At 36.1% G+C, this 12,582-nt stretch overlaps 1 protein-coding gene across 1 annotated transcript in view; it reads left to right on the top strand.

Moving 5' to 3' along the window:
• The window catches only part of LOC134816365 (ras-related protein Rab-6A-like), a 41,105-nt gene that overhangs the window by 14,222 nt on the left and 14,301 nt on the right, over positions 1 to 12,582 (top strand). The window contains exons 2-5 of the mRNA XM_063825179.1: positions 6,551 to 6,621; positions 6,835 to 6,893; positions 7,435 to 7,594; positions 7,870 to 7,981. Of these exons, the coding sequence (XP_063681249.1) occupies positions 6,561 to 6,621; positions 6,835 to 6,893; positions 7,435 to 7,594; positions 7,870 to 7,981 (392 nt within the window). The 5' untranslated portion in view covers positions 6,551 to 6,560. The remainder of the gene's footprint in view (positions 1 to 6,550; positions 6,622 to 6,834; positions 6,894 to 7,434; positions 7,595 to 7,869; positions 7,982 to 12,582) is intronic.

Here is a 12,582-nt window from a genome sequence, read left to right as displayed (position 1 = left end):
CAGAAATCATCTCTGCTCCACACAGGTTGAGCACTGAATAGTTCCCGTGAAGTAAGTTTATTGACCACCAGTATTATAACATATTTTCTCTAGAATGAATAAAAATAATATCCCATGAAGCACTTAAAAGTTGTCTCGATTGATCAAAAGGAAGACCTCTTTTTGCTCCACATGGTTGAGATAGGCTGTTCTCGACTAAAGAGTCTGCATCAACGGTGAAAATATAGATACAGGAGTCAAGATGTAAATCACAGAAGTCACTTTATCTCAACCCAGAAAGAATTTAAAAGTTGGCAAATTTTTAACCATTTTGGGCTCCACAGGGTTGAGAGAAGTGTACTGAATATAAATATCCGTTTCAGTACTCAAAATAGAGTTAGTAAGAGTTACCAAGCTAAAAAAATCTTACAGATCTAAACAAAAGCATTATGAAAAGCTAATAAATTAAAAATTTACAAATTTCTACATTGCCAAAACCTCGCTCCACGTCGGTTGAGACATGGTGTGTTATCGCAAATAGTCAAAAACTCTTGAGAGGGGTTTCAGCTAAAAAGTTCATAGAGTTTCAACCAAAAACTTGACTGTTTAGCGTATGATTTTTGGTCTCGAAAATTGCCTAACTTTCAAGCTACTGCTCCACACAGGCTGAGCATTAGAAGTTGTCTCAACCGGGGCTTTCTGTGTAGATGGGACCTTTTTCTGAGAGTCTCAACCTGTTTTGACTGCCAGATTCAGTTACCAACGAGATTGCAAAAAGTTTTAAAATGTCACTTTGAAGCACTGATATGCTCCACATTGGCTGAGTAACACATATAGATTACATGTTAAAGTGTCCAGTGAACATTTGTTTCCATCTGGGTGAAATATTAACAAAGGGTGAACACCAGGTGGCATGCTAGCTCACTAAATAGCTCAACCGGTCAAATTGTACCAATTTTGGCAGTCAAATTTGGGCAAAGCAAACTTTACAATGACCGTATCCAATCAATCATGATCAGGTCGTCATCTCCTCAGTATGTTTGGTAAAGCCTAATGAACCTCATTAATACACGCTAACGCCTTACTCTTGATCAGATTGGGTGACGAGATCACTGATTGAGTGCAGAGATCACTGACTGAGTGCTCGGATCACGTATCCGATGAATTTTGAAATGGTCATAACTCAGCCAAATTTTGAACAATGAACTTGAAACTTCGGGAAAGGTTTTAAATTATCAAGCCACATGTGTGCAAAAAATTTGGAGTTCTTAGCTTAAAGCGTTCTCATTTTATGAAGACAATAGTGAAAAAGAGGGAGTGTCACGCCACGCCCACTGTAATTGGGCGTGGCTTACGAAACTTTCAGGAAATCTAAGTTTGACCCATATCTATAATCTCTGAACTTTTGGTGCAATTTAGAGATGAATTACGTGAGTTATTAAGAAGTTGCGTGTGGGTAGTCACTTTTGGGCCACCCTGTACTTTCCACTACTATATAAGTTGATAAAACGTTTTTTAGCAACATGAGGATTACACATAAGATATTCATTGTGCTTCTCTTTATTAGTAGCATAATTTAATTCCTCAATCTTTCCTAATACTTCGTCCGAAATATACCAAAAATGACTGTCATTTACAGATCCGTTTAAAATAGTCTCTTTTTTGAAAGCCTCTAATCTCATTTTAAAACTTAACACAGTCCCACAATTCTTGACATCCGAGGGGAGTTTGTTCCAATATGGTCTCACCCTCTCCGGAAGAAAAGAACTGTGGACTTTCTTCATTTTACTGTTACTTTTACTGCATCTACTGTTTGATACCACATTAAGACCAGATCTGCTCATACTGAACAAACCAGCTCCGTAATTGGCCAAACCACTTATCATTTTAAAAGATTCAATGAGGTCCCCACGTATTCGCCGCTCTGCCAGCGTTGTTAAATTGAGGATTTCCAGTCGACGACTGTATGAAAGAGTACCCACCTCATCAATCAGACGGGTAAACCGCCTCTGGACGCTCTCCAGCTCCAAGATGATCCCCAACTTCCATGAGCCGCAACTGGACTCCACAATTGAACACAATACTCTAAATGGGGTCTTATCAAAGCTTTGTAAATGGATATCATCACAGATTTTTCCCTGATAATCAGATTTCTAACAATCCAACATATCATTCTGTTGGCTTTAGATATTGAAGCCTTAATCTGTTCATTCCAAAGCAGAGAGTTATGGGTTATAACTCCCAAGTCTTTTTCCTGTACAGATTCTGCCAATGTAACTCCATTAAGAGAATAACTTGATCTTGGGTTATCGTTAACATCTAAATGCATTACTGAACATTTAGTAGGATTAAACTTTAAAAGCCATTTACTCTCCCACATCTCTAGTTCATTCAGATCATTAACTATAATTTCATGCTCGGAGGCATTAGCTATAAGCTTAAGATCATCAGCAAATATTTTAACTTTACTTTTAATGTTATCTGGTAAATCATTAATAAATAACACAAATAGTAATGGTCCAAGGACTGATCCCTGGGGAACTCCTGACCATACAATCTTCCACTCTGAAGTTTCACCTTCTACACACACTCTCATAGTTCTATTTGAGATAAAATCTGTAATTACATCTAAAACTTTACCAGTTATCCCTAGACTCTCTAGCTTGTTAATCAAGCGATAATGGGGAACAGAATCGAAAGCTTTACTAAAATCAAAATAAAATAAGTCCACAGGAGCACCTTCATCTATTAAATTAAGTATAGTGTCGAAAGTCTCCAAAAGATTTGACAAACAAGATTTTCCTTTAACAAACCCATGTTGGTCCTTTGAAATACGGTCTTCTAAAAATTCTAACACATGGGATCTAACAAACTGTTCATAAACTTTACAAAGAATACAAGTAAGAGAAACTGGTCTATAGTTAAGAGGGTCAGACTTAGAGCCCTTTTTAAAAAGTGCAACTACAGATGCCGACTTCCATACCTCCGGAAGATTTCCAGTATCACTACAGGCACTAAATAATTTAGTAAGAGCTGTTACAAAACTAGCATCTCCAGCTAGGGACTTAAGCAGCTTTGGATGATGCCCATCTGGGCCAGTGCTTTTAAAAATATTAAGCTTTAATAGTTCCTTTTTAACCTTATCACAGGTAATAACAATATCAGATATACTATTAGTATTCTTACTAAAACTTCTAGGTAATGGGCCGAGTGGCTCATTAACAAACATCGAACTAAAGGCACTTGCAAGTACCTCTGCAGACTCCCCTGCACTAGTTGTCCTTGTACCGTCTTCCTTATCTAAACTTGGTACCGAAGCTTTAACCTTTCTCTTATTTCTCAAATAAGAATAAAATGATTTACAATTGATCTTTAAATTGGAAGTTATCTTCTTCTCATATCTTATCTTTGCTTTCACTTCATCATTCTCATATATGAGCTGTTTACTACTTTCATGACTAAGATTAACACTAGAAGGTTCAATATCAAATGCAGTCCATGCTTTATCTTTGTTCTTTCTCATGCGCTTCAATGAGGATGTGTCCCATGGCAGCTTCACAGGTCTGTTGTTGTTATAGACTGTACATTTCTCTGATGGTTGAGCATGAAAGTCTAATCAAGTTCACATCCTGCTCGTTAAGGTTACCCTAAAGATCTTGGGTACGAGAGAGAGTGTTGACAATGTTGGTCAGTCCGTTGTCATTGCTGTTTCCCAAGCTTTTACTAGCTCTGGTAAACTTGTCTCTGATAGCCTTCCCTTGAGGGCAGGAAGTGAGAAAGTGTGTTTCATCCTCTATGATCCCGGTTGATCCTTTCAGTTCACAAAAGGTGCAAGTTCTGCTCTCTGTGTTGTTGTATCTCCCAATTTCTATGCTGAGTCTGTGTGAACTGCACCTTATTTGAGCTGTTGATCTTCTGTCATCGAGAGTTCTTGCATAATCGAGGTAAGGCTCCCATGCAAAGACTGTTTTGACGTCCTTGTAGAAAGTGAGTTTCCTGCTCTCGTTAATCTTTGATCTCCAGGAGTCTGTAAACAGCTTTTGAAAGTTATTAACCCGCTCGTCTGGCCTGGAAGCGTCTGCACTCTGTAAAGAGACCAAGTTTTTAGGTGTTATTATTGACGAAAAGCTAAAATGGGATGTTCAAATAAGAGCCCTCAACTCGAAACTTAGATGTGAGATCGGAAGACTCAGTAGAATACGACATGTTATCCCGAAAAAACACCATAAAGAATTGTACCACACGTTATTTGAGTCTCACCTAAGATTTGGAATATCGGTATGGGGTGGGTCGAGTAACAATATGCTTCAACCTATCTTCATCACTCAGAAAAAATGTATCAGAATACTATTTGGTGACCTTGAAGCATATCTAGATAAGTTTAGAACATGTGCCAGAACACGTTGTATAGATGAACAAATCCTAGGAAGGGAATTCTTTAAAAAAGAGCATACAAAGCCGTTGTTTAACAAGAACGGCCTTCTTACCGTCCACAACCTGTACAAATACACATGTCTATTAGAACTGTTCAAAATTGTCAGATTAGAATCTCCAATCTCACTCCTATCTTTACTCCACAGATCATCATCACAAAGACGTTCAGACCAGTTCATCACCCCGAACCCATCCTCCTCTTTCATTTATCAATCAACAAAAATGTGGAACAACTGTCGAAAAATTGACAGTTTGATAAGCTTTACTAAGTCAACAAACTTAGTTAAAGTAACACTGAAAAGTGAGCTACTCAAGATACAGTCCAGGTACGAAGAATTAGAATGGACAGAATTAAACTTCGATAAGAATGAGCTTGTGTTTTAAAACAGAGTCCTTTGACTTGGTTATTTTAAAATTGAAGAATCTTTTGGCCACAACTCACTTCGTTCGCATTATAGATTCACATTCACTTTCACTTTCGCCATCACGCACAGTACAGGGTCATACCTCAATACCAAATTATTATAGGGCACAAGAACAAATTTGTTTACAATTATCAAAATTTGTTGAGCCCAGCAGCTTCCTTTCCTCTCTTCCCCCGTTGTCTGGAGTGTGTGATTTTTGTCGATGTCCGAGCTCTTATATTTATCATTAGTTTATGGTTAACTTTCTGTGATTGGACTCGGTATTTTCGTCCCGGCCGAGTGGGACGATGCTTGCTCGCCAGTTAAGCTTACTGCAGTAGATAACACTAATTTCTACAAACTGTAGAATATTAAATATAAAATGTGTCCAGTATGGCGCAAATGCATAATTTGATTATTTTTCGACGCTGTCGTCGGGGTGAGAGTTATCCGAAATAACTGCATGCCCCTACGATTGCGTCACCACTGGTGAGCAAGCATTTGTTTGTTGTTTAGTTGTGTTGAAAGGGAACATTACTTGATTAATTCATCCATTCGGATTTTAATAACGATGAGCTATGATATATTATATACCGTTCATCTAAGATTATTGGATCAATTTTATTATATGATAAGATTTTATAAACGAACTTGGCTCACAAAAGATTATAATGCGGAGGTTGGCTGGCTCTTTTATAATAAATACGACACTCCAATTTACAGAATGCTTGTTATAGAATAAAACAAATAAATATTATCAGACTATACATGCAGCATGAGTAACTGGTGGATAAGCCCTCGGTAAAAACGGATCCGGAAAAGTCATTGAGGCACTCGGGTCCTTGGTATTGTCGTCGGTATATTGTCCATTACCTACGTTCTGCTTTCATAGTTTAAACAATAGTGAGTTCTAAACATAAATATAACAGCTTTAAACCGACTAAGTATGAATGAATGAAATACCTGACAATCTACACTCCTATGAAAATTAAAAAAGCATGAGTAACTCGTAGTGATGTATGATTTCTAAAAACTTTAAATTAAATTTGGCGCTCACAGGTCCTCATGATCATGTGATCGCCGCATGTGGTTCTGTAAATGCGCAGGGCACCTTCGAGCTTATATTATTCACCTTACTGAGGCAGTCAACCAACGCGCGGCTTTATTTTGATGATATGATATGTTTTGATTGTTATTAATAAATACCAAAATTTAAATTTGTTTTCCTAAAAAATTTGTTTTCCTAACGCAGTTGCATTGAGTAGAAACGAATAGTTCCTTGCATATGCTCTAGGATCAATGTTGTTGAAGCACTTGATGATGTTTTCTATTCCAGAGTACCACGAAAGATGCATGTTGCAAGGCGTCATCTTCAGTGACATCAGCCTAAAAATTGTAAAAAGTTGGTAAACCCCAAAATTCCTTTAAAAATCTGAAAACTCTTAAAACAGATATAAAGTTAAAATTAAGATGTTAGGAGTATATTTATGTTCACGGACTTTCAAAGTTTTAGGGCTAGAATTATCAATAATTGACACATTAAAATGTTTGTTAAAATCCTCCCTTTGTCTTAAACCATGATCCAACAAAATATGCAAATGTAAGCCTCAAACATCACTTAAAATTTTATAATATTTGACCCTATGTTCTCCAGTCCTAACTAATATCCTATACTTGTTCAAAAGTGGTAGAAAATCATAAAACATTGACAATAACATGTTTGTTATATTTAGGTGTAATGAGATGGCTGAATACAGTAATCCACTCCGAAAATTCAAAGTTGTCTTCCTCGGCGAACAGAGTGGTATGTTTGATTACTAGATTAAGAATTAAGATATTAAGTTTTTGACTGAAAAGCATGTCGCTTACAAAATGTAACATTATGCTCGGACTGGTGTATATCATAATATTGATTTTGAATAATTTGTTACCTTATTGATAGATATCTTTACGTGTTTGATAATAATGTCTTATTAATATAATATGTAAATTAATATACGATTCAACTTAATTTCAGTTGGAAAAACCTCTCTAATAACAAGGTTTATGTACGACAGCTTTGACACCACTTATCAGGTACGCAAAACCAAGTTTTTCTGTTTTAAAATCTGATCAGCTTGCTCGAAAATCGTTTAAATATTTTATCAGAGCGTCTCATCAAATTAAGTACCGAATTAGATTTGTAACAGCCAGACCGCTTGTACTTTATCTAGTGTATGATATATTATGCTGTACATATTGTTATGCTATTGTTGTGTGATGATATCATTATGTTGTCATGTCCATCCAGGTTATGTAGAACTTACTTCTTCTATACTTGTGCCTTGTGGTCACTGGATACCTATCCGTACGCGTACCCAAAGGACAGATTTGCAGTTAGCCATCTTATAGATAACTAGACTCGGATTATTACAAAGTGGCAGCATTCATAGAATTCGACAAGTCGATATCGAGGATCAATTAAATTTAAACAAATTCTTTAATAAATAAATAAATAAAGTAAAACATTAAACTTATATATATATATTATATTCCTTTTATTTGTCACAACTAACACACCATGGTCCCACAAATTATGACCAGAAGCCACATCTATTGAATACCATTATATCGGCAGGCTACGATTGGTATTGACTTTCTGTCTAAGACGATGTACCTGGAAGACCGAACAGTAAGACTACAGTTGTGGGACACGGCGGGACAGGAGAGATTCAGGAGTCTTATCCCATCTTATATTCGGGACTCTACTGTTGCTGTCGTCGTATATGATATCACTAGTGAGTACTGAGTATACAATATAATAGTATAGGAATCATGTATTATATATACATTTTTATTACGACTATATGATGTATTATACATTATTATGCATTATTTAAATGTATTATTATTAGGAATAAATTATGTAACTTATACACATTATACACTGTGCCTCATTACGAGCAGCCCTTGCTGGAGCTATTCAATATTAAACACAAGTTTTATCTGTTAAAATACAAGCCACATGCCTCCATCAAGAGAAAAAACTCCAATAATAACCTCCTAAACTCAGATGCAAGTTCATTTCAACAAGTCAACAAGTGGATTGACGACGTGAGGACAGAACGTGGACACGATGTTATCATTATGTTGGTGGGCAATAAAACAGATCTCGCCGATAAACGGTCAGTCTACTTTCCTTAATCTACGTTTATTGAAGGATTATTGCATATTATCAAAGAGTACGGGTATATGACCCCCAGAATATAGGTCGTTTTTTGAGCACTTAGAAACAGGTGTTAAAACTACTTCTAAGCATGTTTAGGGCTGTAAATATGTACATAATAACCCTTTAAATGTTTCTTGGGTAGTTGAAAATAATTATTAGGTTTTTAAGTGTACTTTTTTTTCACCTGTAAAAATACCATTTTTTAACAGGGCCCCCAGAATATAGGTCCAAACATCTGTTCCTAAGTTGTTCTAAAATTGTCACAGACAGTTATATACAGTCAGAATATGTTGCTGAGACTGTATTGATGATGCCAATGGCTCCAGATACTAAATTGAAATGGTTTAAAGTATACTTAATAGCAAAAAATCAAAAACTACGGCCCCCAGAATATAGGTATGCAAAAATCGTCCTCAAATACTCCACCTTCATACATTTTGATGATGCCATCTCTTCAGCATATGTTCTTTAACTGTTTCTCATCACTACCCCACATTCCTTAATGCTCAGGGTGACAGAGAAAATGCAGAATCTTGGTCGCTATTTTTTTTTTTAAACCTATATTCTGGGGGCCATATACCCGTAATGAGTAAAATCTTTAATTTTACTAGTTAAAAAGCTTTCATGCACTCATTTAGTAGGGATCTTAACTAAATACTTAAATAAGATTGAAGGAGTGTCCCTAGATATGATTGAGGGGGGCTGTTTTATCTGTATCAATACAATGTGCACCTCAATGACTGTAAATCAGACATTTTTGGCCGCCAAATTTTTTTAAAGGCCTAACTCAAAATTCTGTCCCAAAACTTAAGGTCATGAGACAATTCTACGTTGATTCTGAAAATTTCATGTGAAAATATTGAAACCCTATTGAGTTCTATTGTTTTGAGCGAAGTCAGTTTGAGATATGGGCGATTTTGTTCATATTTTGCGATTATTTGAACACAGAATCCACAGTTAGGTAGATATTGAGCTGATAATCATAGAGAATGTATAATATATGCTTACCTTCCATATAAAGTTGGTTTCATTCAAAAATATTGATATTTGACCAATTTATGGACCAAAATCGATCAAATTTGGTGCGTATGCCCAAATATGGGCATATGGTTTTTGTTTTTATCCCATAACTCGGCCAATTTTTATCCAATTTTGATAAAACTTGATATGTGGGTTCAGGAGACTAGTAGCTACAAGTAGAGCATCCCAAAGCATGGTTTTGGGCATGTTCAGGGTTTTTGACCAACCTATATTCTGGGGGTCGTATAGACCTATATTCTGGGGGCCCGTAAAATTGTGGTGGCCATAACTTTTTTCCAAATTGTCAGTTTGCAGATGTCTCGATGAAAAGATAGCTTAAAATAATACTTATATACTCATACCAGTAGTCTTAATGGCATGTGTTGGACAGATTTTTGTCATGACAATTTTTCGCCATATTTACCCCTCTAGAATATGACAACATCGTTTAAATCTTTCGCTGTCATGACCAAATATACCAAAATACCTCATGTAGGTCCAAAATTTTTATCCAGAAACATTAGTTACATGTTTTACTCCAACCTAGCAGTAACAGATCCCATTAGTATCGCTTATCTTGGTTAGAACTGTATCCACTAACATGACCTATATTTTGGGGGCCACCTATATTCTGGGGGCCATATACCCGTACTTTCTTACAATTGCATGCGTTAAATAAAATATATAAATACTATTGAGTAAGAGGTATCAGGTATGGCAATCTTTGGCGAAAGATTTCAAATTTCAAATGGCCCAAGTTCTTAGGCCACTTATAATAGGCCAGGCTCAATGAAAAAATCTGGTGAGGCCGGTTTTAAGCTGTTTTATTGGGCATGAGATCATGCAGCAGCTTCTAGAAACTGAACTGTATCCAGTCTACGTTAGGACGGGGGGGGGGGGGTCTACGTTAGGACGGGGGGTCTATGTTAGGACGCACTTTGTAACTGCTCCAGGCTGGTGTAAAGTAGAATGATGTTGATAATAATATTTTATTTACTCGAGTTTAGATTTTACTGAACAAATTTGATTTTACATTTGATCGTATATATCCACCTACATGATCACATTATTTTCACCTGTTGTGAGTTGAGGTCCTGTCCGTAGCTCGTTAACTAATTATTTCAATATCACACCAACACGTCAGTCAAGTAACTAATAAAATAAGCGCACTGCTGCCAACCACGTTAAATGGGGGGGGGGGGGGGGGGGGGGACATTTAGCCGGATATTTCTTTAAAAATGTATTTCCTATATATCCTGAAATGCATATTTTTCGTCAAAAGTTGACTCAAAAACGTTGAAAAATTATGTTTATGTAATCATATTAATCAGGGTAGCATGAAACGTAAACAATAGTAGTTTCCAGAAAAACTTTGGAAACAATTTTGACTTGGTAAAAAGTTTTCGGTCCGAGTCATTCTCGAAACTTATCTCTAAAGGCAGGGCCCCCGCTTCCGAGCTCCTATTCCATAGAAGACTAGAGGCTTGCATTTCGAGATTGCATTACAAGGGGGAACCTTGGAGTCCAAAATCGTTTATCGAGGGGTGAGTGCGGACTTCGAAAAACTAAACAAATATTTTCGGCTCATAATAATCAGGGTAACATGAAACGTAAACAAAAGTGATTTATAGAAAAACATTCGAAAACACTCAGAAAATACGTTTCGGTCTCTGAAGGCAGGCTCTTCGCTTCCAAGCTCGGATTGCATGCTATCCGGAGGCATGCTTTCCGAGATTGATCGCAAAGGAGAAGCCTCGATATGTTATGAATATAATCATAAGCTCTTTTTAAAATAGGCTCCTTCCGATTGCGCAAAATATGCGCAAAAAATTTTCATAATATTTGTCCGCCAATGTTCGCTAATGTCCCAAAAAACACGTCCGTTGTCTCATAGAATCTAAAAAGGACAAGACATTGGCGGACATGTCCCCCTCCCCCCCCCCCCCCCCCCCCCTATAAAGAATTCTATTTACTGTCCGATAAATCGCGATCGGAAACATCAGAGTGCCGCAGATGATCAAATAAATGAAACCAGAAACGTTACGGTGAATGGACATTGAACAAAGAAATGTATACGTTAATTCCATGATGTTATCATTTTATCTTTCACGGCGGTGAAAACATCTGTTTTTTTGAAGAGCAACCTTTGTAAAGATTAATTTTGCATAATGCTGTGTAACTTTATTAATTGTAACTCTAAAAACAAAGAGAGTTCCCACCACACATCTGATTACGTACTGTTACTCCCTAGTCTTATCTTGCTCAATTTAAAGATGTTTTGATTGATCATGGAGTGGGCTAAGTTAAAGTTACGTTTCAACTCTACTCGCCAGTAAGCTTCTTTTTTCCAGTAGTCCTGATTATAACTTTTTGGGTTTAACATCAGGGGGGGAGGGAGGGGGAAGGGGGGTTGTCATATCTCGTGAGATGAAATCTAGAAGGGGTAAGAGTACTTCTTTACATTATACATCTCAGTTGTGGCTCTTCTGTTTTAACAAATTTTAGGCAAGTTTCCATAAACGATATTTTATGATCGGCGCCAATAATCGCTTATTGAGCGCTTTTTCGGCGCTTTTTTTTTTAAAAACCGTTTACAATCGCTTTTTTTACGATTATAAACGGTTCAAAAAAAATCGCTTATAATCGACTAATGAATTATGACATCAATTATAGTCGATTATAAGCGATTTTTTTTGAACCGTTTATAATCGTAAAAAAAGCGATTGTAAACGGTTTTTTTAAAAAAAAGCGCCGAAAAAGCGCTCAATAAGCGATTATTGGCGCCGATCATAAAATATCGTTTATGGAAACTTGCCAAATTTTATGTTTAAATTTCTTAGCTTTACCTCTAAATTCAAGGACGCAAACTGTTAGAAAAGAGTTTCATTAAGAGTTTTTGTTTCAGTGAAAAAGTTTAACTGTTTTTTTCACCCTCTCATTTACTTAGGGGGTTAACGAAATCCTCTTAAATCAATCTATGGTTAAAATTTAGAGAACAGTCTTGTCACCCTAACTGTATCTAATGTATAATCTGTAGTCTGTATTTGATAGTTTAAAATATAAGTAACGAATGTACAGCCTGTAGTCTGTATTTTATATATCAATGTATATATATATATAAGTAACTAATGTTTTTATTAGTTTTATGTATAAGTAAAATATCTCAGTCCTTTAGCTTTCTTAAAGACTTTATTAACCCATTTATGGTGTACTCACATGGAAACCCTTTACAAATACCAATATATGTACAGTACAAAATAGTGCAGTATTAATATATAGGATTTCTTAAAACATTAACCAATGAAACACAGGTTTGAACTATTATATATTGTATATATATATTATATTTATATATAATAGATATATATTATATATTATATGCTAGGGGACCACAAATCCCAGCCTCCAGTCAATTTCAAGCTTGTCCCTGATTACACAGCGATAAATATGATAGATCTATAGTGTTGTAATTACTTTAGACTGTATTATCGTTTATAGTAATCATATAACCATGCTGTAAGATCTCCTAAAATGGTA

This window comes from Bolinopsis microptera, chromosome 6 (genome assembly GCF_026151205.1).
Source record: "Bolinopsis microptera isolate Bmic1 chromosome 6, MBARI_Bmic_1.0, whole genome shotgun sequence".
NCBI classification, from domain to species: domain Eukaryota; kingdom Metazoa; phylum Ctenophora; class Tentaculata; order Lobata; family Bolinopsidae; genus Bolinopsis; species Bolinopsis microptera.
The sequence above is the reverse complement of the archived record's forward strand: the minus strand, read 5'-3'. Positions and strand labels throughout refer to the sequence as shown.